The sequence below is a fragment of the Crocuta crocuta genome, unplaced genomic scaffold (assembly GCF_008692635.1).
Source record: "Crocuta crocuta isolate KB4526 unplaced genomic scaffold, BGI_CrCroc_1.0 scaffold7, whole genome shotgun sequence".
NCBI classification, from domain to species: domain Eukaryota; kingdom Metazoa; phylum Chordata; class Mammalia; order Carnivora; family Hyaenidae; genus Crocuta; species Crocuta crocuta.
This window is the reverse complement of record NW_027531904.1, coordinates 8,174,759-8,197,263: the sequence shown is the minus strand read 5'-3', so window position 1 is coordinate 8,197,263 and position 22,505 is coordinate 8,174,759. Positions and strand designations below refer to the sequence as shown.

The following is a 22,505-nucleotide window of genomic DNA, read 5'->3' as shown; positions in this document are numbered from 1 at the left end:
CCCGACGCGGGGCTCGAACCCACGAACCGCAAGATCATGACCTAAGCGAAAGTTGGCCGCTTAACCGACTAAGCCACCCAGGCGCCCCCTAAAAATATTTTTTTAATGTTTCTTTATTTTTGAGGGAGAGAGAGAGAGACAGAGCACAAGCAGGGGAGGAGCAGAGAGAGAGAGAGATGGAGAAGCCAAAGCAGGCTCCAGGCTCTGAGCTGTCAGCACAGAGCCTGACGCAGGGCTTGAACCCATGGACTGTGAGATCATGACCTGAGCCGCAGTTGGTGCTTAACTGACTGAGCCACCCAGGCACCCCTACTAGCAGGTTTTCTAATTATAAGAGTAATTTCTATTTGTGTGTGTGTGTGTGTGAGGGAAGGATGTTTGTATTTTAGAAAAATATATGGACAAGTACACACCAAACCTAATAATTGTTAGCAGGACATATGCCTGCTTTATATTCACTTTATGGTTGTTTTGTAGTACTTACCTTTTTCTAAGCCAAATACCATATATTATTTTTCAATATAAAATAAAGATTTTGGGGGTACCTGGGTGGTCAGTCAGTTAAGTGCCAGACTCTTGATTCTGGCTCAGGTCATGATCTCACAGTTCTGAGTTCCAGCTGCTCATCTGTCTCTATGCTGACAGTGTGGCGCTTGCTTGGGATTCTCCCTCCCTCTCTGCTCCTCCCTCATTCCTGCTGTCTCTCTTTCTCTCAAAATAAATAAATAAACTTAAAAAAATGAACTCCATAAAAATATAAAGATTTTTTAAAATAAAAAAAATTTAATATTTTTAAAAAGGGGCACCTGGGTGGCTCAGTCGGTTAAGCTCCCAACTTCATCTCAGGTCATGATCTCACAGTCCATGGGTTCGGGCCCTGAGTCAGGCTATGTGCTAATAGCTCAGAGCCTGGAGCCTGCTTCAGATTCTGTGTCTCCCTCTCTCTGCCCCTCCTGCCCTGCTTGTGTTCTGTCTCTGTCTCTCACTCTCTCAAAAATAAACATTAAAATATATATATTAAAGATATATTGTTTTTAAAATAGTACTGTCAGGGGCGCCTGGGTGGCTTAGTCTGTTAAGCGGCCGACTTTCGCTTAGGTCATGATCTCGCGGTTCGTGGGTTNATTATATATATTACATATTTATGTTATATATAGTATATTTGTATATTTATATTATAAATACATATCATCTGGATGACATATATATAATTATACTTCAATGATATTTTACAAACTCTTCTTCTACTTACAAGTATATTGTGGGTATTGGGGCGCCTGGGTGGCTTAGTCGGTTAAGCATCCGACTTTCGCTCAGGTCATGATCTCACAGTTCGTGGGTTCGAGCCCCGCGTCGGGCTCTGTGCTGACTGCCAGCTCAGTGCCTGGAGCCTATTTCAGAGTTTGTGTCTCCCTCTCTCTCTGACCCTCCCCTGCTCATGCTGTCTCTCTCTCTCTCTCCTAGAAATAAATAAAAAGTATATTGTGGGTATTTTCCACATAAAAATTAGACATCTACATTGTTTGTTGTTTTTTTTTTTAAGAGACAGAGAGTGCAAATGGGGGAGAAGGACAGAGGTAAAGAGAGAGAGAGAAAGAATGAGAGAGAGAATCCCAAGCAGGCTTCACGCTGAGTGTCTCAATCCCACAATCCTAGGATCACAACGTGAGCTAAAATAGAGTTGGACACTCAGCCAGCCGAGACCCCAGCCACTCCACATTACTTTTTTTAATACTTGCCAGTACTGAGTTGAGCCAGGGGAAGCGGCTGCTCTGGGTCTGTGTCTGCATCCCAGAGTTGCCGGTACCAAGGATGGGCCTGCCTCCGAAGATCCGAAAGTGAGGCAGCATGAAGACAGCGTCAGCAAGGAGTCCTCTAGGTCCTGCCTAAGAGAGCCAACCGCATGGGTGAGGAGACCTCATCTGAGAGCTCTTGGGGGTGGCCCACCGGGGCCCAGAAGGGGACTGCAAGGGACCCCCTGGAATAGAGGTCGTGGGAACTCAGGAGAAAGGTCTCCGTAATGGGAAACTCCGGAGATGTACAAAAACTCCCCATGCAGAAGGAGGGGGGTGCGTGGGCGAGGGAGGGGGCAAGGGAGGGAGTGTACACACACACAAGTGTGCAAGAGAGAGATCTAAGCACCTCGTAGCCCCAGAGAGCCTGACATTAGAACGCACTGGGGCATCAACTCCAATATTAACTGTCTTGTCACCTTGGCCCTCTGCCCTGGCGTCCCACCAGCAGCTCACGGAGTGGGTGTGGGCAGAAGAGGCGGCCCTCGACCCCCTTCCCCAGGGGCAGACTTCCAGCTGAAGAGGCCCAGGCTGGGTAGGGGAGAAGATTCTGATACTGACTAAACGAAGTTTGACTTCATTAATGTTCTGGACTATACGTTCAGTTACTGAATGGAGACTGTGCCTTCCAGCCACCCTAGGACTGAATGTCACTGAAGAGAGAGCAGAAAGTCAGAGGACTGATGTCATCAAAGAGAGAGCAGAAAGTCCTGGTCTGCTGGGTTTTTGCCCAGAGAGGAGGAGAATTCCCACCGTGAGTAAATGTTAACAGAATGGTGAGAAAGAGAAAAAATGAAGTTGCGTTGGGTTACCTTCAGAGTTGTGCTTGTTCAAAACATTTTGGACAGAGACCCTCAGCCCCTGAGGAGGGTGCACAGCCCAAGGGCTCTCGGAAGCCCCCTTCTCTGCAGGGCCTGTGGCGCCCCCCACCCTCTGTACGGAACCAGCCGCCGGAGCAGCTCGGTGGGGCCACACGCCTCAAGTGCTCACAGTAAATGAAGAAGCTGAGGAGACAGCATGTGACCTCGCCCCGTGTCACTTGAGCAGTAAGAAGTGGCAAGACAGCCGAGGCACGTCTATATTTGGGCTTTCACTCCCGGCAGGCGTTGCTATTTGCAGTGGGAGTCGGGTCATGTTACCCAGCTTGCAAAGTCCTGCTGTAACACGGGGCCTTCGGGGCTCGCAGAGGTCACCCGGAGGGAAATCTCACTGAAGGCAGAGCACTTTTGTAGCATTTACCCGGAGTCCTCAGAGGTAAACAAAAAAAAAAAAAAGGAAGAACTACAGACTCAACATCAGCAGGCAAGTTTTTGGATAATCGTATTATTTCTAAAGCAAAAAGGTAGAAACTCAGTCATTTAATGCCACAATGTAAATGCAGTATCTTTCCTTTAGGGGAAGGAGGTATCATCTTAAATTGCAGATGTGTCAGTGACCGTGAACAGGGTGAATGTTTTCTGTGCCTTCCTGTAGCCTAGACTTGCCTTTACTGAACGTGCTGGTATAGGGTGTGAAAGCCACTCATGCAGATAGAGGCTAGCAAATTCTTGCTGTGTGTTCTGAGGGTATTTTTAGTGCAGGGGCCCGTTTGTAGGACAGTATGGAACCCTAAATAGTGTTAGCATCTGGCTGTGGTAGCGAGTCGATAAATACATTTTATTTTAATCTGCATGTGCATCCCGACAAATCATAATTTCGTGTTTTGCTTCAAATAGGGGGAAAAATAGTATTGTAATCATTTTTCAGTCGCTATTGCAAACCCGCTCTTCCCACAGAAAGTTTTCAGGTTTGGACTATGTCTGTAAAAGCTGATTTGAATTATTTTGTGTAACCATATGGCCAACGCTTTCAAGAAAGTTTCTTTAGCTGTGGCTCAGGAATTACCTAAGGGCTACATGAGTGAGCTTCTGAAATTATAGGCAAAATTATGTTTGCACCCATATGGGCTCACTTTGGGGGAATGAATTCACAGCTTTCCGTAGATTCTCAGAGACTATTCTCATGTCCCATAGAAGGTTAAAAATCGGGGTGCCAGGGTGACTCGGTCAGTTAAGCGTCCGACTTTGGCTCAGGTCATGATCTTGCAGTTTGTGAGTTCGGGCCCTGCGTCGGGCTCTGTGCTGACCGCTGAGAGCCTGGAGCCTGCGTCAGATTCTGTGTCTCCTCTCTGCCCCTTCCCCGCTCTCTCTCACTCTCTCTCTCTCCCAAAAATAAACAAATGTATTTGAGACACAAGGAAATAAAATAATCTCTGCTCTCATTTCCTCAAAAAGCATGGATTCAAATGGGATGACAGACATTAAACAATTGAGACAATTGTACGTTGTACCAACACACAACAATTGAGATTACACTGAGTGATATAAAGAGGAATGTCATAAGATACAAAATAGATGGAAGTGAATATTGTATATGGGGCCATGGACATACAACCATGCCACTACAGGTTGCAGATATAACCTTGAATACATTAGGGGAAGTTTGCAAGCAGATAAGGAGTACAATGCAGGCAGTCCCCTGAACTCTCATTATTCCATTGACTAGACCAAGCGAAAGTGCTCCATGCATTCTGGTCAAGGCTTTAGTAGAGAGAAACCATCCTCAGTGCACAATTGTGAACACTCGAAGTATGACAACAAACCTCATCCCCACAACATTGTTACTTATGATGGCCCAGGACACAAGACACAGGTCAAAAAAAATTAAAATTAAATAAGTAAACATTAAAAAAATCTTTAAAAAATCATTTTTGTGGGGGACTTTTCTAACTAATGCACAGGGAGACACCTCCCATATGAGGCTTAAGCAAAAGTCTTTTTGTTTTGTTTTCACTGCGGCTCTACAGCATAGAGTAGAAGACATTTAGCTACCATATTCTTTATAGGCTGTGGCTTACTGCTCTATTTCTCTAAGCTTCTGTTTCATCATTTATCAAATGACAATTTAGTGTTAACATTCCTTTCTCCCCAAATTCTGAATCCTTTGTTAAGAAACTGGAAGGGTCTGGGGCGCCTGGGTGGCTTAGTCGGTTAAGCGTCCGACTTTTGCTTAGGTCATGATCTCGCGGTTCGTGGGTTCGAGCCCCGCGTCAGGCTCTGTGCTGACTGCCAGCTCAGAGCCTGGAGCCTATTTCGGAGTCTATGATTCCCTCTCTCTCTGACCCTCCCCTGTTCACGCTGTCTCTCTCTCTCTCCTAGAAATAAATAGAAAACATTTAAAAAAAATTAAAAAAAAAAAAGAAACTGGAAGGGTCTGGGTGCTGAGGAGGAAAGCAGGGGTCCGCTCTGGGGGTGAGCTACAAACTCCCCACTTTGGTGCCGAGCACCCACACCACTTTGTTTCCATGTCTTAAGCGGGAAATGGTGGCATGGAAGAATCTGTTCCTCTGAGATTTATTCTCTGTGTTTGCTAGTCTTCTTGCTTGTGTAACAGTCCAGTTTGGTGTTTCAGTCTCCATCTTCCGGGTGACAGAATTTGTCGGCATGATTTATTGGTAACACAGAATTCTAGCTTTCTCCATTTAGGTAGCACCCTGCAATGTGTTATTTTTAGCCGGCTGCTCTGGGGTCCGTAGGTGATATGGTTTAGTGGAAAACTGGGTCCAGATCTAACTCTTTACCTGCCCGGCTTTGTGTCAAGCATCCAGCAGGGGGCTGGACACAGAGGAGCCCCAGATCACCCGCTTGTTAAGAGAAATTAGCCACAGCAAGTCCTTTATCCTCACGGAAAGTCAGTTTTGCCATCCTAAAATCAGAGAATTTAATTAGACGCTCTCCAAGGGACCTTCCATCCCTACACCTCTCCCTAGGCCCCTCGGAAGCTCTCGCTGTGAGGACAGGCCACCTCACAGCCGAGGTCTGTGCCTGGATATGAAGCCGTTCTATGTTCGTGCCTTCTCCTGGCTTCACTTGTTTTCAAGGGACAGAATGATCCCACGGTGGCTGCAGATGATTCCACCAGATGGCTGACCCTGGTCCTCACTCTTCGTGATGACCAGGTGCGAGGCTCCTAACCTCGCCCAGGTGGGAGAGGTCAAGGTCCGGATAACGATAATAGCGGCCACCACCACAATAATGACAACAGGTGACCTGTACTGAGGACTTACTTTGAGCCAGGTGCTAATGTAAGCATTTTATATACCTTCTGTTATTTCCTCCAAATGCTAACTTCATGACAGGAACTAGTAATAAACCCATCTCATGGGCTCATGAAAGTAAGGCCCAGAGAAGTGATTTTCCCAAGGCTACACCGCTAGGAAGTAGCAGAGACAGAATGCACACCCAGAACTTTCATAATCCAGAGGGCAGTGGCCTTAGAGAGGGGTGAAGGGTGGGGGTGGGGGGTGTTATCTGGAGACTGAATTGGTAGAACCAGAATCAGCATTAATTGGGCATTAATCACATTGGGTGGCTCAGTCAGTTGAGCGTCCAGCTCCAGCTCAGGTCGTGATTTCACTATTGGTGAGTTCGAGCCCCACATTCAGCTCATGGCTGTCTGTGCAAAGCCCCCTTCAGATCCTCTGTCTCCCTCTCTCTGCCCCTTCCCTGCTTGCATGCTCTCTCTCTAAAATAAAATAAAATAAAACCTTTAAAAAAATCACATTGGGTGATGTCACGGATGAGCTCCTGGTCTCTGGTTAGGGTGCTGAAGGGAGTAGGTGTCGTGCTGCACTTTGTGGCCGCATGCAGCGGCCCTCGTGAGGATGTGACAGGCAGTGGTCACAGCGTGGGCGCAGTTGGGTGGGGAAGGGCCGGTGGCTCTCAGCAGGAAGGGCAGCCCAAGCCAGGGCCTCAGGCATGACTTGCATGGGCGGGCCCTGGGCATGCTCAGAAGGAACCGTGGCGTCCGCTGGAGAAGGTGAGGCTGTTTGGGGAGATGGAGCTAGGATGTGGGGGAGGGTGTGTGCCCTGTGCCCAGGGGGGGTGAGGCTCGGCAGTAACGGAGCCCTCATCGCAGGACACGCCGACGTACCACGCTGCAGAGCGGCGTGGCAGGAACCTGTGCTTACACGGGGCGGGCACGCTCCTGAGGAGCTGGTGCGACTCACGGCCAGCAGACCGTAGGCTCGAGATGGCTTTGAGATCTCTGCCCACAGGGGGACACTCAGCTGTGATAGTGGGGGCACCACAGTGGGAGTATTTTATTTGATCCTCACAAGTACCCACCACTTACAAATGAAGGTGGCTCAGAGACGCTGAGAAACGAGGTCAAGTTCACACAGTGAGAATGGCATTGACCCCAAAGACCATGACCTTTGTGGCGCGCTGCCTCCAGCAAAGCCGTTACCGCCTTCAAGTGCTTCCCCTGCCCAGAACCGTGCTGGGCATTTACTCACTCGGTTTCTGCTTTAGTCAGGCTGCGAATCACACTCCCCTCCCCCGCCCAGGTCCCAGTGTCCTATAGAAGCAGATGTTTTCTACCCCCCACCCCACCCCCGCTTCACTAATGTATAATTGACAGGCAATATTGTGGGCGTGTAAGGCGTGCACTGTGACGAAGTGATGCGTGCGAACGCTGGGAGATGGTGACCACGAGGTTGTTTGCCTTGATGAAGGCCCTTCGCCTCACATCACTCCCTTTCCTTGCTGTGCAGGGAGAGCATCAAGTGTACAGTGCAGTGTTGTTAACTATAGTCACCACGCTGTAAATAGACACCAAAACTCATCTTATACCTGGAAGTTTGCTTGCTCAGCATCTCCCCACGTCCCCCACTCACCAGCTCCGGCAACCACTGCTCCAAACTCTGTTTCTGTGACGGCAGATTTTAGATTCTGCATATAAATGACATCGTATAGTCTCTGCTGCGTGTATTTCTCTGCTGACTCATCTCATTTAGCTTAATGCCCTCAAAGTCCATCCATGTTGTTGGAAATGGCAGGATTTCCTTCTTTTTATGGCTAATATTCCATTGCGTATCTTCTTTATCCATTCATTTGTTGATGGACACTTTGGTTGTTTCTATGTCCTGCCTACTGTGAATAGCACTGCAATGAACGTGAGAGTAGAGATATCTCTTTGAGATCCTGATTTCATTTCCTTTGGGTGTATACTCAGAAGTAGGATTGCTAGAGCATATGGTAGTTCTATGTTTCATTTTCTGAAGAGCTTCCATACTATTTTCCATAATGGCTGTGCCAATTTATATTCCCACCAACAGTGAACAAGAGCCCTTTTTTCCACATCCCCACCAACACTTTATCTCTTGTTTTTCTGATCTTGCCATTCTGACAGGTGTGGGGTGCCCTCTCATTGTGGTTCTGACTTGTGTTTTCCTGATGATAAGTGATGTTGAGCATCTTTTCATGCATCTTTTGGGCATCTGTGTATCTTTTTTAGAAAAACAGGGCACCTGGGTGGCTGTTAAGCATCCGACTTTGGCTCAGGTCATGGTCTCACTGTTCATGAGTTCAGTCCTCACATCAGGCTCTGTACTGACAGCTCAGAGCCTGGAGCCTGCTTCAGATTCTGTGTCTCCCTCTCTCTCTGCCCCTCCCCGCTCTCATTCTTTCTCTCTCTCTCCCTCAAAAATAAACATTTTTTAAAAAGGTTGTCTAGAAAAATGTTTATTCATGTCTTCTGTCCATTTTTAATCAGATTATTGGGAGGCACTATGGAGTCGTATGAGTTCCTTATATGTTTTGGATACCAACTATCATGTAGACAGCTTGCATGTATTTTCTCCTATTCCATAGATTGCCTTTTCATTTTGTTGTTTCTTTTGCCGTGTGGATGTTATTTTCAGTTTGATGTCATCCTGCTTGCTTATTTTTGTTCCTGTTGCTTGTGCTTTTGCTGTCACGTCCAAAAAATTGTCACCAAGACCAATGTTGAGGACCTTTGTCCCTTTTCTTTTTCTTCTTTTTCTTATTTCTATTTTTTTTTTTTTTTTGGTCCCTTATTTTCTTGCTTTGTGATGCTGCCTCTGGGAGCAACCTTCATGCATCCCCTCCCCCAACCCAGGGGGTGGACCGGGTCCCCATGGACTTGTGGGTCATCCAGGACATGGCGGTGCTAGTACCTTGTGCATCAACCCTGTATGGTCACGGTGCTCAGTCTCAGCAGACGCTACTGAAGTCTGAAGTGAGGCTCGCCTTTGTCTTCCATGTAGGAGTTTTGGAGCATTTGAAAATGGGACTGAATGGGGTGCCTGGGTGGCTCTGTCAGTTAAGTGTCCGACTTCAGCTCAGGTCATGATCTCACAGTTCGTGGGTTCGAGCCCTACGTCGGGCTTTGTGCTGACAGCTAGCTCACAGCCTGGAGCCTGTTTTAGATTCTGTACCTCCCTCTCTCTCTGACCCTCTCCTGCTCACACTGTCTCTCTGTCTCTCAGAAATAAATAAAACACTAAAAAAATGAGAATGGGACTGAAGCTTCTTGGACCCCTCACTGTGATGTGTCCAGTGTTAGAGTTTCCTTATGTGGATCCAAACCCCTGCGTGCCTGGTATGAGGCTAGGATAGCAGTGTCTCTGTCCCCAGAGGCTACTGGAAGTCTGCCTCTTTGTGTGGGGCTGACAGAAAGTGGAAAAACCGCATTCTGTGTGAACTTCAGAGGGAGAGAGGGAAGAGGCTAGATTCCCAGGGGCTCCCCAGGGCCGAGCCTGCGTGCGTCACACTCAGAGAAGGCCAGTCGGTTGTTGAGTTTAGCCTTGCTGTCAGCAAGAGCCGATGTGAGCCCACTGGGGGATCGGTGAGGGACTTCCAAGGACGGTTATTGCTATGATGAAGTTAGAAGAGTGACATTTATTACAGAGCCCAGATGAAGAGAGGTGGCTGGGGGCTTTCCCAGGTTAAACGCAGAGCAGGTCTCTGTTCCTAGGATCCAGAATCTACTATTAGCCTTCTTTTTTTTTTTTTTTAATTTTATTTTTAGAGTGAGAGAAAGATAAAGAGGGAGGGGCAGAGGGAGAGAGAGAATGAAGACCGATATGGGGCTCCTTCCCACGACCGTGAGATCATGACATGAGCCAAAATCAAGAGTTGGAAACTTAACTGGCTGACCACCTAGGTGCCCCTCCCCCTTTTAAAGTAATCTCCACGTACAATGTGGCTTGAACTCACAACTTTGAGATCAAGGTCGCATGCTCTACTGCCTGAGCCCGCCAGACACCCCTACTTTTAGCCTTCCTGAAGTAAGGCCAGGTGTGGGACAGGGTCGGTCCTCTGCGCTCCTCATCACCACCCTTAGCTTTTTCCTGTGCTCACAGGACAGAGCCAGGAGGGCGTGGGGCACACAGCACAGGGAGTCTGGTGGCCGTGTCCACGAGTGAGGAGGGAGGACTGGGCCACGAGGGGCAAAGTGTCTTCTCTGACCAGAACATGGGCCGAGCTCTCTTCCCTGAGGGAACAGGAGAAGAGCTGAGTGATTCTTGGTCTCTGCAGACAGAGGCTAAGGTACAGGGGTGAAACCGAAGGCCTACAGCGGAAATGTGCAGCGAGGGCGTTGGGACCAGACAGTCATCACAGGCGTCAAAGGCCAGAGCATGGAGGGGCACCTGGGTGGCTCAGTTGGTTAAGCGTCCGGCTTCGGCTCAGGTCATGATATCAACGTTCGTGAGTTTGAGCCCCACATCAGGGTCTATGCTGTCAGTGCAGAGCCGACTTTGGATCCTCTGTCCCTCTTTCTCTCTAGTCTCTCTCTCTTTCTCTCTCTCAAAAATAAATTAAAAAAAAAAAAAAAACATTAGAGGCGCCTGGGGGACTCAGTCAGTTGAGTGTCTGACTTCAGCTCAGGTCATGATCTCACAGTTTGTAGGTTCAAGCCGCACATCGGGCTCTGTGCTGACAGCTCAGAGCCTGGAACCTGCTTCAAATTCTGTGTCTCCCTCTCTCTCTCCCCCTCCCCTGCTTGCTCTCTCTCTCTTTCAACAATAAGTACACATTAAAAAATTAAAAATAAAATAAAATAAAAACATTAAAAAAAATAAAGGCCAGAGCATGGAGAGGCTGAGGAAAGTGGGTTCTCCGCATGTGTGCCGCGCCACTGGGCCTTCCGGCATCTGCTGGCATGGCCTGTGCAGTGATGGCTGCTGAGTGGCTTGGGAGACAGGTTCCATGTCCCACCACACATCCAAGTGGACAAAGAGAGAGGCACTGAGCTCCATTGCCGGGTGTCGGGTCTGGGGAGACTGGCAGTGCTCAGGAAGGCTGCGGCCCCCACCAGACCTCTGCCTCTGCCTGGAGCAGAGATTAGGGCCAGAGATGAGGATTTGGAGCCACTGGCGGAGAGGGGGTCGTGGAGCCGTGACAGTGGACGAGGTCACCTGGAGCAGGTGGGAGGGAGCTCGGATGGAAGTCTGGGGAGCTCCGGCCAGAGGAGTGGTCAAGGGCAGGACTTGGAGCGAGGGCAGCCATCCCACAAGGAGGTGGCAGGCTGAGCTGGGTCAGAAGGATGGAATGTCACAGAACAGCCAAGAAAGCACGGGACAGTGTCCATGGATTTCACAATTAGACTATCAGAAAATGCTTTTTTCAAAGGCAATCAAAACCAGAGAAGAAGGAAAGAAAAATGAAAAATGAATGGCATTTTTAAAAAATGGTTTTTTGCTGTTTTTATTTTTACTTTTTAATTTATATCCAAGTTAGTTAGCATATAGTGCAGCAATGATTTCAGGAATAGGTTCCTTAATTCCCCTTACCCATTTACCCCCTCCCCGCTCCCACAACCCCTCCAGTAACTCTCTGTTTGTTCTCTATATTTAAGAGTCTCTTATGTTTCTTCCCTCTCCCTGTTTTTACATTATTTTTGTTTCCCTTCCCTTATGTTTTGTATCTTAAAGTCCTCATATGAGTGAAGCCATATGATATTTGTCTTTCTCTGACTAATTTCACTTAGCATAATACCCTCTAGTTCCATCCATATAGTTGCAAATGGCAAGATTTCATTCTTTTTGACTGCTGAGTAATACTCCATTGTGCATGTGTCCCACATCTTTATCCATTCATTCATCAGTGGACATTTGGGCTCTTTCCATACTTTGACTATTGTCGATAGCGCTGCTATAAACATTGGAGCTCATGTGCCCCTTTGAAACAGAACACCTGTATCCCTTGGATAAATACTAGTAGTGCAATTGCTGGGTCATAGATAGTTCTATTTTTAATTTTTTTGAGGAATCTCCATACTGTTTTCCAGAGTGGCTGCACCAGTTTGCATTCCCACCAGCAGTGCAAAAGAGATCCTCTTTCTCTGCATCCTCGCCAACATCTGTGGTTACCTGAGTTGTTAATGTTAGCCCTTCTGATGGGTGTGAAGTGGTATCTCATTGTGGTTTTGGTGTGTATTTACCTGATGATGAGTGATGTTGAGCATTTTATCATGTGTCATTTGGCCATATGGGTGTCTTCTTTGGAGAAGTGTCTATTCATGTCTTTTGCCCATTTCTTCACTGGATTATTTGTTTTTTTGAGTGTTGAGTATAAGTTCGTTATAGATTTTGGAATCTAACCCTTCATCTGATACATCTTTGCAAATATCTCCTCCTGTTCTGTTGGTTGCCTTTTAGTTTTGCTGATTAGTTTTGCTGATTGTTTTCTTCACTGTGCAGAAGCTTTTTATTTTGATGAAGTCCCATAGTTCATTCTTGCTTTTGTTTCTCTCTGGAGACGTGTTGAGTAAGAAGTTGCTGCAGCCAAGGTCAAAGAGGTTTTGCCTGCTTTCTCCTCGAGGACTTTGCTGGCTTCCTGTCTTGTGTTTAGGTCTTTCATCCATTGTGAGTTTACTTTTGTGTGTGGTGTGAGAAAGTGGTCCAGGTTCATTTTTCTACATGTCGCTGTCCAGTTTTCCCAGCACCACTTGCTGAAGAGACTGTCTTTATTCCATTAGATATTCTTTTCTGTTTTGTCAAAGATTAGTTGGCCATATGTTTCTGGGTCCATTTCTGGGTTCTCTCTTCTGTTCCATTGATCTGAGTATCTGTTTTTGTGCCAAAGAGTTGGATGCTTAACCGACTGAGCCACCCAGGCGCCCCTGGCATTTTTTAATATTAAAAAGACAGTCTGGGGGCAGCAGGATGGTTCAGTCAGTTGAGCGCCCTACTTCAACTCAGGTCATGATCTCATGGTTTGTGAGTTCGAGTCCCGTGTCAGACTTCTCACTGTCAGTGCAGAGCCCACTTCAGATCCTCTGTCCCCCTCTCTCTCTGCCCCTCCCCGCTTATGCTCTCTCACTCAAAAATAAATAAAACATTTTTTTTTTAAAATAAGAAAGACAGTCTTTCAGCAGAGATCACGAAGTCCCTCACCACAGAAGGACAAGCACTGCTTACAGGGGAAGCCCCTGAACCTGGCTCCTGGGCGCAGCCACGGAGCACGGATGTAGGCAAGCAGCTGGCTACTGGCTCTGATCCCACAGGTGGAGATGACAGGGGGCTGTTTGTATCGTAATAAACATTATGACTTGGGGGAAGGGAAGTGCTAAACTGTATCTTTAAATATGTATTTGATTTTGTTATTTTCCTCAAAGATTGATTGCATATGTGCCATGTTGGAATAGTTTAGTAATAGTGGTATATTAAAAACGCATTAGATTCACCACAATCCTTTTTGTTTTTAAGAGAGAGAAAAAAAGAGGGTACAAGTGAGAGGGGGCAGAAAGAGAGGGAGAGAGAGAATTCCATGAGGGGCAGGAAGGGGGAGAGAGAGAGAGAGAGAGAGAGAGAGAAGCAAGCAAGACTTGTGCTCACCCAGTCAGCCGAGGTAAGGCTCAAACTCACGAGCCGTGAGATAATGACCAGAGCCAACGTCAGATGCTTAACCAACTGAGCCACCCAGGCGCCCCACAATTAAAAAAAATTTTTTTAATAAATGTTTATTTTTGAGAGGGGGGAAGGGCAGAAAGAGAGGGAGCTGGAGGATCCTAAGCGGGCTACGCACTGACCGCAGTGATCCTGATATGGGGCTCGAACCCATGAACCGTGAGATCGTGACCGAAGCTGAAGTCAGACACTCAACCAACTGAGCCATTCAAGTGCCCCTTCAACGATTTATTTTTAAATTTTTTAAACATTTATTTATTTTTGAGGACAGAAAGAGACCGAGTGTTAGTGGGAGAGAGGCAAAGAGAGAGGGAGACACAGAATCCGAAGCAGCTCCAGGCTCCGAGCTGTCAGCCCAGAGCCCGACACGGGGCTCGAACCCAGGAACCGTGGGATCATGACCTGAGCCGAAGTCGGGCCCCCAACTGACAACCACCCAGGTGCCCCCCTACAATTTATTTTTAAAGGAGGCATTAGGAACCAGATTGTGGTGATAGTTATACAACTAAAGCAATTCACTAAAAATCATTGACTCATGCACTTAAAACAGGTGAATTTTATGGTAGGTAAATTATATTTCAATTAAGTTATTTTAATAATAGATTAGAGAGTAGCTCACAGAATTCCTGGTTTTATGTATGAATATGTTGCTGATAAAGTACGTGTGTGGGTTACTTCCAGTAGAACAGTCTGCCGGGTAGAAATTTAGGCCGGTATTTGGACATCAGCTGCACCTGCTATGATTTGTGCTATTAGATGAAACAAAAAGCTTCTCTAAAATAAGTATCCTTTTTTCTGTGTGGATTAGTGGTATTCAAACTTTTTTGCTCATGAACTCCCTTAGAACATTTGCGTTATCTAAAAATTTTCATCAAAAGTGTAAATAACCTTGGATTAAGTAAGCTTCTCAGATATGATACCAGAAATACAAGCTAAAAGGGAAAAAATAGGTACATTGGACTGAATCCAAATTAAAAACTCCTATTCCTCAAAGGACACTTTTAAGAAAGTGAAAAGATCATCTACAGAATGAGAGAAAATATTTGCAAATCATATATCTGGTACAGAACTTATATCTAAAACATGTAAAGAACTCTTACAAGTCAACAATAAATAGACAACTCAATTTAAAAATGGGTATATGAGGGGCGCCTGGGTGGCTTAGTCGCTCAAGCATCCGACTTTCGCTTAGGTCATGATCTCGCGGCTCGTGGGTTCGAGCCCCGCGTCGGGCTCTGTGCTGGCTGCCAGCTCGGAGCCTGGAGCCTGTTTCGGAGTCTGTGGCTCCCTCTCTCTCTGACCCTCCCCTGCTCATGCTGTCTCTCTCCTAGAAATAAATAAAACATTTAAAAAAAATTTTTTTAAAAAAATGGGTATATGAGGTTCTCCAGGGAAACCGAAGCCAGTAGGGAGGTGCGTGTACGTGTGTAAAGTATGAGAGAGAGACATTTATTTTAAGGAACTGGTTCATGCCATCATGGAGGCTGGCAGACACAAAATCTGCTGGGAGGGCTGGCAATCTGGAGACCCAGGGAGGAGCTGGTATTGCAGTTCAAGTGTGAAGGCCATCTGCTGGTGGAAGTCCTTCTTTGGTGAGGAAGAACCACTTTTGTTCTAGTAAGCTCTACAGCTGATTGGTTGAGGCCCACCCACAGTATGGAGGGCAATTTGATTGACTCGGAGTCCACCAACCTAAACGTCAATCTCATCCCAAAAAACACCCTCACAGAAACTTTCAAAATACTATTTGGCTAAATATTCAGACACCATGGCCCTGCCATGTTGACACATAAAATTAACAATGCACAAGGATTTGAATAAACATCTCTTCAGAGATAATATACAGATGCCAACACGCACATGACAAGATGCTCTGCATCATCGCCATATGGGAAATGCACATCAAAACAACAATGGGATATCACTTCACATCTGCTAGGATGGCTCCAATCAAAAAGATGGACAATGGCAAGGGTTGACTGGGACATGGAGAAATTGGAACCATGCTACGCAACCGGTAGGAATGCAAAATGGTGCAGCCACTTTGGAAAAGAGTTTGGCGGTTCCTCAAAAGTAAACATATTGGAGCACCTGGGTGTCTCAGTCAGTTAAGTGTCTGACTTTGGCTCAGGTCATGATCTCACAGTTCGTGAGTTTGAGCCCTGGGTCGGGCTCTCTGCTGATAGCTTGGAGACTGGAGCCTGCCTCATAGTCTGTATCTCCCTCTCAGCCCCTCCCCCTGCCTCAAAAATACATGAACATAAAAAAATTTTTAAAGGTTAAACGTATTTACCATATGACCCAGCAATTCCACTCTTCAGATATACCCAAGAGAAGTGAAGACATATGTCCACACAGAAACTTGTACACGAATGTTCACAGCAGCTTTATTCATAATAGATAAAAAGTGGAAACAACCCAGGTATTCATCATCTGATGAGCAGATAAGCAATATATGTCAGAGTCTTAGGATGGAATATTATTCAGCTGCAAAAAGATACATTGTACAACATGGCTGAAACATGAAAGCGTTATGTTCAGTGACAAAAAACTAAACACCAAAGACCACATATCATGTGATTTCCATTTATAGGAAAAGTCCAGAATGGGCAAATAGAGACAAAGTAGATGGTGGTTATCAGGGGCTGGGGGAGTAGGAAATGAGGAGTGACTGCCGAGGAGTATGTGGTTTTCTGAGGGGTGATGAAGGTGTTCTGGAATTGGATAGCAGGGATGAACATATAACTCTAAGCGTACTGAAAATACTAAATTGGTAACTTTAAAAGCTGAACCTTATAGTGTGTAAATTGTAATAAAGCTGTTAATTGGGGTGCCTGGGTTGAGTGTCCAACTCTTGATTTCAGCTCAGGTCATGATATCAAGGTTATGAGATGCAGCCCCGCCTTGGACTCTGCACTGGGCATGGAGCCTCCTTGAGACTCTCTTTCCCCCTCGCACTGCCCCTCCCCTGTGCTCACACGCACTCTTCCAGTCTACAGCATCTGTGCAGAACAGCTGTCCAAGGGGTACGTGGACAGTGATAGTTTTAAGAGTATTAGATTCCAGATACTTAATATAATAATTTAATGTTTCCCAGAGCTGCCCTCCCTTGAAATGGGCCAGTAGTTGAGGCTTCATGCAGGTTCCTTGTTCACAATATCCCTTCCTCTCTTTGTTGCCAAAGTGAAACTACACCTCTCACTTCTCCTGAATATTACATTGCCTATAAGATTTCATGGGCTTGGAATTTAAAAACCTCCAGGGGCCTAAACTGAAGCACAGTTTGAAGTATTGGTATCAGTGTTACTAGAGATAACGAGAGGCATTTGATAATGATAAAACGGGTCATTCCATCAAGAATATATGACAATTATATATGCATCTAACAACAGGGCACCAAAATACATGAAGCAGAAACTGACATAAATGGAAAAAGAGACAACTCAACCATATTAGTTGGAGATTTCAATACTCTACTTCTGATAATGGATAGAACAGCTAAGAAGACCAAGAGGGACATAGAGGACATGAATAATACTATAAACTGGCTGGACTTCACAGACATCTAGAGAACACCCCACCCAATGACAGCAGAATGCACATTCTTCTCAAGGCAGTGGAACATTCTCCAGGATAAATCAAATGCTAAAGCAAACTTCAATAAATTTAAAAGAATAGAAATAATACAAAAATATGCTCTCTGACCACAATGGGACACTATCAGAAATTGACATGTGGAAATTTAAAGTATGCTCCTAAACAACCAACATATTGAAGAAGAAAGCAAAAGGAAAGTTGGAAAATAGTTCAAGATGAATAAAACCAAAGATAAAACACATGAAAAGTTTTGCCATGTTATTAGGATGCAGCAAAAGCCGTGCACAGAGCGAAATTTATATATATAAATGCCTGTATTTATAAAGAAGATCTTAAATCTGTGGCGCCTAGATGGCTCAGTCAGTTGAGCATCCAACTTTTGGCTCAGGTCATGATCTTATGGTTCGTGATTTCAAGCCCTCACTGCTGTCAGTTCAGAGCCTGCTTTGGATTCTCTGCTCTGTTCCTCCCTGCTCTCCCCCTTCCCCGCTCACACACTCTCTCTCAAAAATAAATAAACTTAAATCAATAACTTAACCTGATACTTTAAAACACTGAAAAAAGAAGAGGAAACTAAACAAAGCAAACAGGAGGAGATAATAAAGATTATAGTGGAAATTAATGAAGAAGGGAATAGATAAGCAATAGAGAAAATCCAAAGAGATCACAAAACTGACAAGCCTTGACTTAGATTGACCAAGAGAAAAAGAGAAAAGACTCACATTTCTAGAATCAGAAATGAAAAAGGGTACATTATTACCAACCTTACATAATTAAAAAGAATACTATGAACAATAGTATTCCAATAATTTAAATCACTTAAATGAAATGAAGAAATTCTTGGAACGATGCAAACTACCAAAACTGACTCAAGAAGAAATTGATAACCTGAATAGGCCTATAATAAATAAAGAGACTGAATTAATAATAAGGAAAAAGACTTCACAAAGTCCAGATACCTTCACTGGTGAATATTACCAAACATTTAAAGAAGAATTAATACCCATCCTTCACCAGTTCTGCCAAAATATAGAAGAGAAGGAGCATTTCCCAAACTCTTGTGTGATATGAGTATCGCCCTGATACCAAAACCAGACAAAGACAGTACAGGAAAAGAAAAATCACAGGCTAATCTTTCTCAGGAATATAAATGCAGAATTCCTCAAAAAATGCTAGCAAACTGAATCCAGTCACATATAAAAAAATTGTATATTATGACCAAGTGGTACTTATCCCAGGAATCCAAGGTTGGCTTGACCTCAGAGTTGGCAGTGAGTTCTTAGATACAATACCAGAAGCACAAATAACAAAAGGAAAAGTAAAGGAGACTTCATCAAAATTAAAAACTTTGTGCTTCAAAGGACACCATCAATAAAGTAAAAAGACAACCTACAAGATGGGAAAAAAATATTTGCAAATTTTATATCTGTTAATGGACTAGTCTTTAGAGTATATAAAGAAATCTTACAAATAACCCAATTAAAAGTGAGCAGACTATTTGGATGACATTTCTCCAAATAATATATACAAACGGCCAATAAATACATGAAAAAAATACATGACATCATTATTCATCAGAGATCTACAAATCAAAACCACAATGAGATATTATTTCACACCCACTAGTATGGCTACAATCAAAAACTCAGAGGGGCACCTGCATGGCTCAGTCGGTTAAGCATCTGACTTCAGCTCAGGTCATGATCTCATGGATCGTGGGTTCAAGCTCCACGTCGGGCTCAGTGCTGACAGCTCAGAGCCTGGAGTTGGCTTCGGATTCTGGGTCTCCCTCTCTCTCTGCCCCTCCCCCACTCTTGCTCTGTCTCTCTGTCTCTCTATCTCTCAAAAATAAATAAACATTAAAAAATTTTAATCAGATAGGGGTGCCTGGGTGGCTTAGTCGGTTAAGCGTCCGACTTTCGCTTAGGTCATGATCTCGCGGTTCGTGGGTTCGAGCCCCGCATCAGGCTCTGTGCTGACTGCCAGCTCAGAGCCTGGAGTCTGTTTCAGTCTGTGACTCCCTCTCTCTCTGACCCTCCCCTGCTCACGCTGTCTCTCTCTCTCTCTCTCTCTCCTAGAAATAAAAAAAAAAATTTTTAAAAAATTTTAATCAGATAACAGGTGTTGACCAAGATGTGGTGACATCAGAGCCTTCATACATTGCTATAGGAATGAAAAATGGTGCAGCCACTTTGGAAAGCAACCTGGCAGTTCCTCAGAAAGCTAAACGTAGAGTTACCATTTGACCTAGCAACCCTACTCCTAGGTATATACCCAAAAGAGATGAAAACATCTATCCACACAAAACCTTGTACACAAGCATTTTAGCAGCATTACTTATAATAGCCAAAAGGTGAAAATGACCTAAATGAAAAGGGAAGCATGCAAATAAGCTGATGAACATATAAATAAAATATGACATACCCATATAATGGAATGTTATCTAGCTCTAAAAAGGAATGAAGAGCACTTGATTCATACTCTACAACATAGATGAACCTTGAAAACATGATGGTAGGAAAGAAGCCAGTTACCAAAGACAGTATATGATTCCATTTATGTGAAATGTCTCAACAGGAAAATCAATAGGGACAGAAAGCGAATTCGTGGTTGCTTAGGGCTGAGGGAAATGCGGGAATGTGGTGGTAGCTGAAGGCATGGAGTTTCTTTTCAAAGTGATGACAATGGCCTAAAATTGACTATGGTAATTTTGGCTCATTTTTTGTGACTATACTAAAAACCATTTGATTTATACACTTCTGACAGGAGAGTTGTATGGTACGTGAATTCTGTATCAGTAAAACTATGGTAAAATAATCTGACTTAGGGGTGCCTAGGTGGCTCAGTCGGTTAAGAGTCCGACTTGGGCTCGGGTCATGATCTCACGGTTCGTGGGTTCGAACCCTGCGTCGGGCTCTGTGCTGACAGCTAGCTCAGAGCCTGGAGCTTGTTTCAGATTCTGTACCTCCCTCTCTCTCTGACCCTCCACTGCTCACACTGTCTCTCTCTCTCAGAAATAAATAAGACATTAAAAAGTTTTTTTTTTTAAAGTAATATAATGGCAGTTATGCACCAAGAAGAAAGCAGGGACTTTGGAATCCACTAGACTGTGTAATCCAGGTTCTCCAAGAAGCAGGCACCGGATGGGATTGGATATAAAGAATTGTATCAAGGGAAGCAGTGTGTGAGATAAAATGGGAAGGAAGATAGGAAAGGATGAGAGAGCTGTCAGACCACGATGCAAGTCTGACCTGAGTGAAGGAGACAGGAAAGGATGGCTTGGGGGAATCACCCTAATCTGCCATGCACCCTAAGAAAGTTTTTTTTTTAATAGTTTATTGTCACNCCTGAGGAACCTCCACACTGTTTTCCAGAGGGGCTGCACCAGTTTACATTCCCACCAACAGTGTAGGAAGGCATGCACCCTAAGAAAGTTTTGGCAAGGCTGTCAAGGAGTCTTCCAGCCCAAATTTGCCATCAGAGGAGTTTTGTGTCACACAGAAATGAATCTTCCTTAGTGTCCCGGCTGCACTTTGTCATTGGATGGAGGTGCCCATAGAGATGTGTCGTCCCTGCAACTGTGATGTTGGATTTCCGAGTGCAGCTGAAACACCTGGTCAACTGAGCTCCCTAGAGTTGGACATCTGTTAGGCACTGTCTCGTGGCCGCCACACAGACTAAGGTTCAAATCCCAGTTCAACAACTTAGTAACCGTATGACCTTGCACGAGATACCTTCCCTGAGCCAGTTTCCTCATCAGTAAAATGGGGATAATAGCAGTGTCCACCGCCTAAGGGTATGTATATAAATTGCCAAACACAGAAAAAGCACGTAAGAGCTCAGTAAGTCGTAGCTGTGACTAATATTGTATTTACTACTTCTACCGTTATTATTTCTTTCTAGATTTTATGTACCTCTATAGTAGTACATTTCATAGTCTGTATATGATGAATATTCCATTTATTTTACTTAATGTATTGTAAATCTTTTCCCAAGTTATCATTCGTTCTCCCTAACTTTTTAAAGTTTGCATTATATCCTAGGGAGTACACGTAACCTAGTTTACTTAACTGTTCTCCTAATCATTAGGGCTTTACAATTTTTTTTCTGTCATAAAATACTTTGTGGTGTGCTTGGGTGGCTCAGTCAGTTAAGTGTCAGACTTCCACTCAGGTAATGGTCTTGCGGTTCATGAGTTTGAACCCAGCGTTGGGCTCTGTGCCGACAGCTCAGAGCCTGGAGCTGTTTCAGATTCTGTGTCTCCCTCTCTCTCTGCCCCTCCCCTACACGGGCATGCACACGCTCTCCCTCTTTCCCCCAAATAAATACACATTAAATTTTTAAAAAATAAATAAAAAAGAATATTTTGTGATGGATATTTTTATATAGAAATATTTTTCCCCTGCATTTGATATTTTCTTTCAGCGTCCTGATGGGGATTATTAGCGTAGAGTGTGAACAAAGGCTGCTGATCCACATCCTGCAGTTCACTCTGCAGCAGGGAACCTGGTGTCCATTCAAACCCACAGCACATGAGAGTCCGCACTTCTCTGTACCCCTGACCAGCCTTAGGTCTCGTTCTTATATTTCTAAATGTTTGCCTGCTGGGAGGGCAGAATGGCATCTTATTTGTTCCCTGTGACTTGTAAGGACGAACCATTTTCCAAATGTTTTTCCACAAGTGATTATTTTCTGAATTGTCCTTGCACATCAATTTATTGCATTCTTAATTTTTTTTCAGTCCATTTATACACCTTGTCTAATAATTGCCTGAGCCGCTTCCCATTATTTTGCCTCAAACAGAGGTGAAGGAGTCTTTTGTCAGTCAGAACGTCTGGCATTTCTTTATTTCTGGTCCCCTTAAAGCTTAGAAAGCCCCTCTTTCCTGGAGAAAGCAAACCTCCCTTGGCAGATGGTTCCAAATAAACCCACGGCTGAACTGCTTAAATGATTTTTTTTTTTTTTTTAATTGCGAATGAGTCCAGCCCAATCTCATGACCATTTCCTGGGATGGCCTTCTCAGAAACGGGGTTCCCCCTCCTTCTGTGTTCTAGGACCCAGGACCCCCTCTAGGAGGCGCGCGCGGGAGGAGCCCTGCCAGTGCAGAGGCGCGATGGACGCGGAGGCCGGGGGCGCGCCCGAGGTGCACAGGTCCCCGGCCCCCCGCGACTCCCACTTCTATGCCGTGGATCCGTATGAGCCCGAAGACAGCCTGCAGCCCTTCCCTGAAGAACACACGCGGCCGGGAAGACACGTCCCCGCCGAAATGACCAGCGAGCCCGCGGGGGCGGCCCCAGGTGAGGCCCAGGGCGACCTGGAGGGGGAGGTGGAGGAGCTCGAGGATGCGTACGCGCTCGGCG

General features: G+C 45.2%; 1 protein-coding gene across 1 annotated transcript in view; it reads left to right on the top strand.

Annotated features, from left to right (window-relative positions):
* FSD2 (fibronectin type III and SPRY domain containing 2) overlaps nt 1-22,505 on the top strand; it is a 46,829-nt gene that overhangs the window by 1,435 nt on the left and 22,889 nt on the right. The window contains exon 2 of the mRNA XM_077774417.1: nt 22,200-22,503. Within this exon, the coding sequence (XP_077630543.1) occupies nt 22,200-22,503 (304 nt within the window). The remainder of the gene's footprint in view (nt 1-22,199; nt 22,504-22,505) is intronic.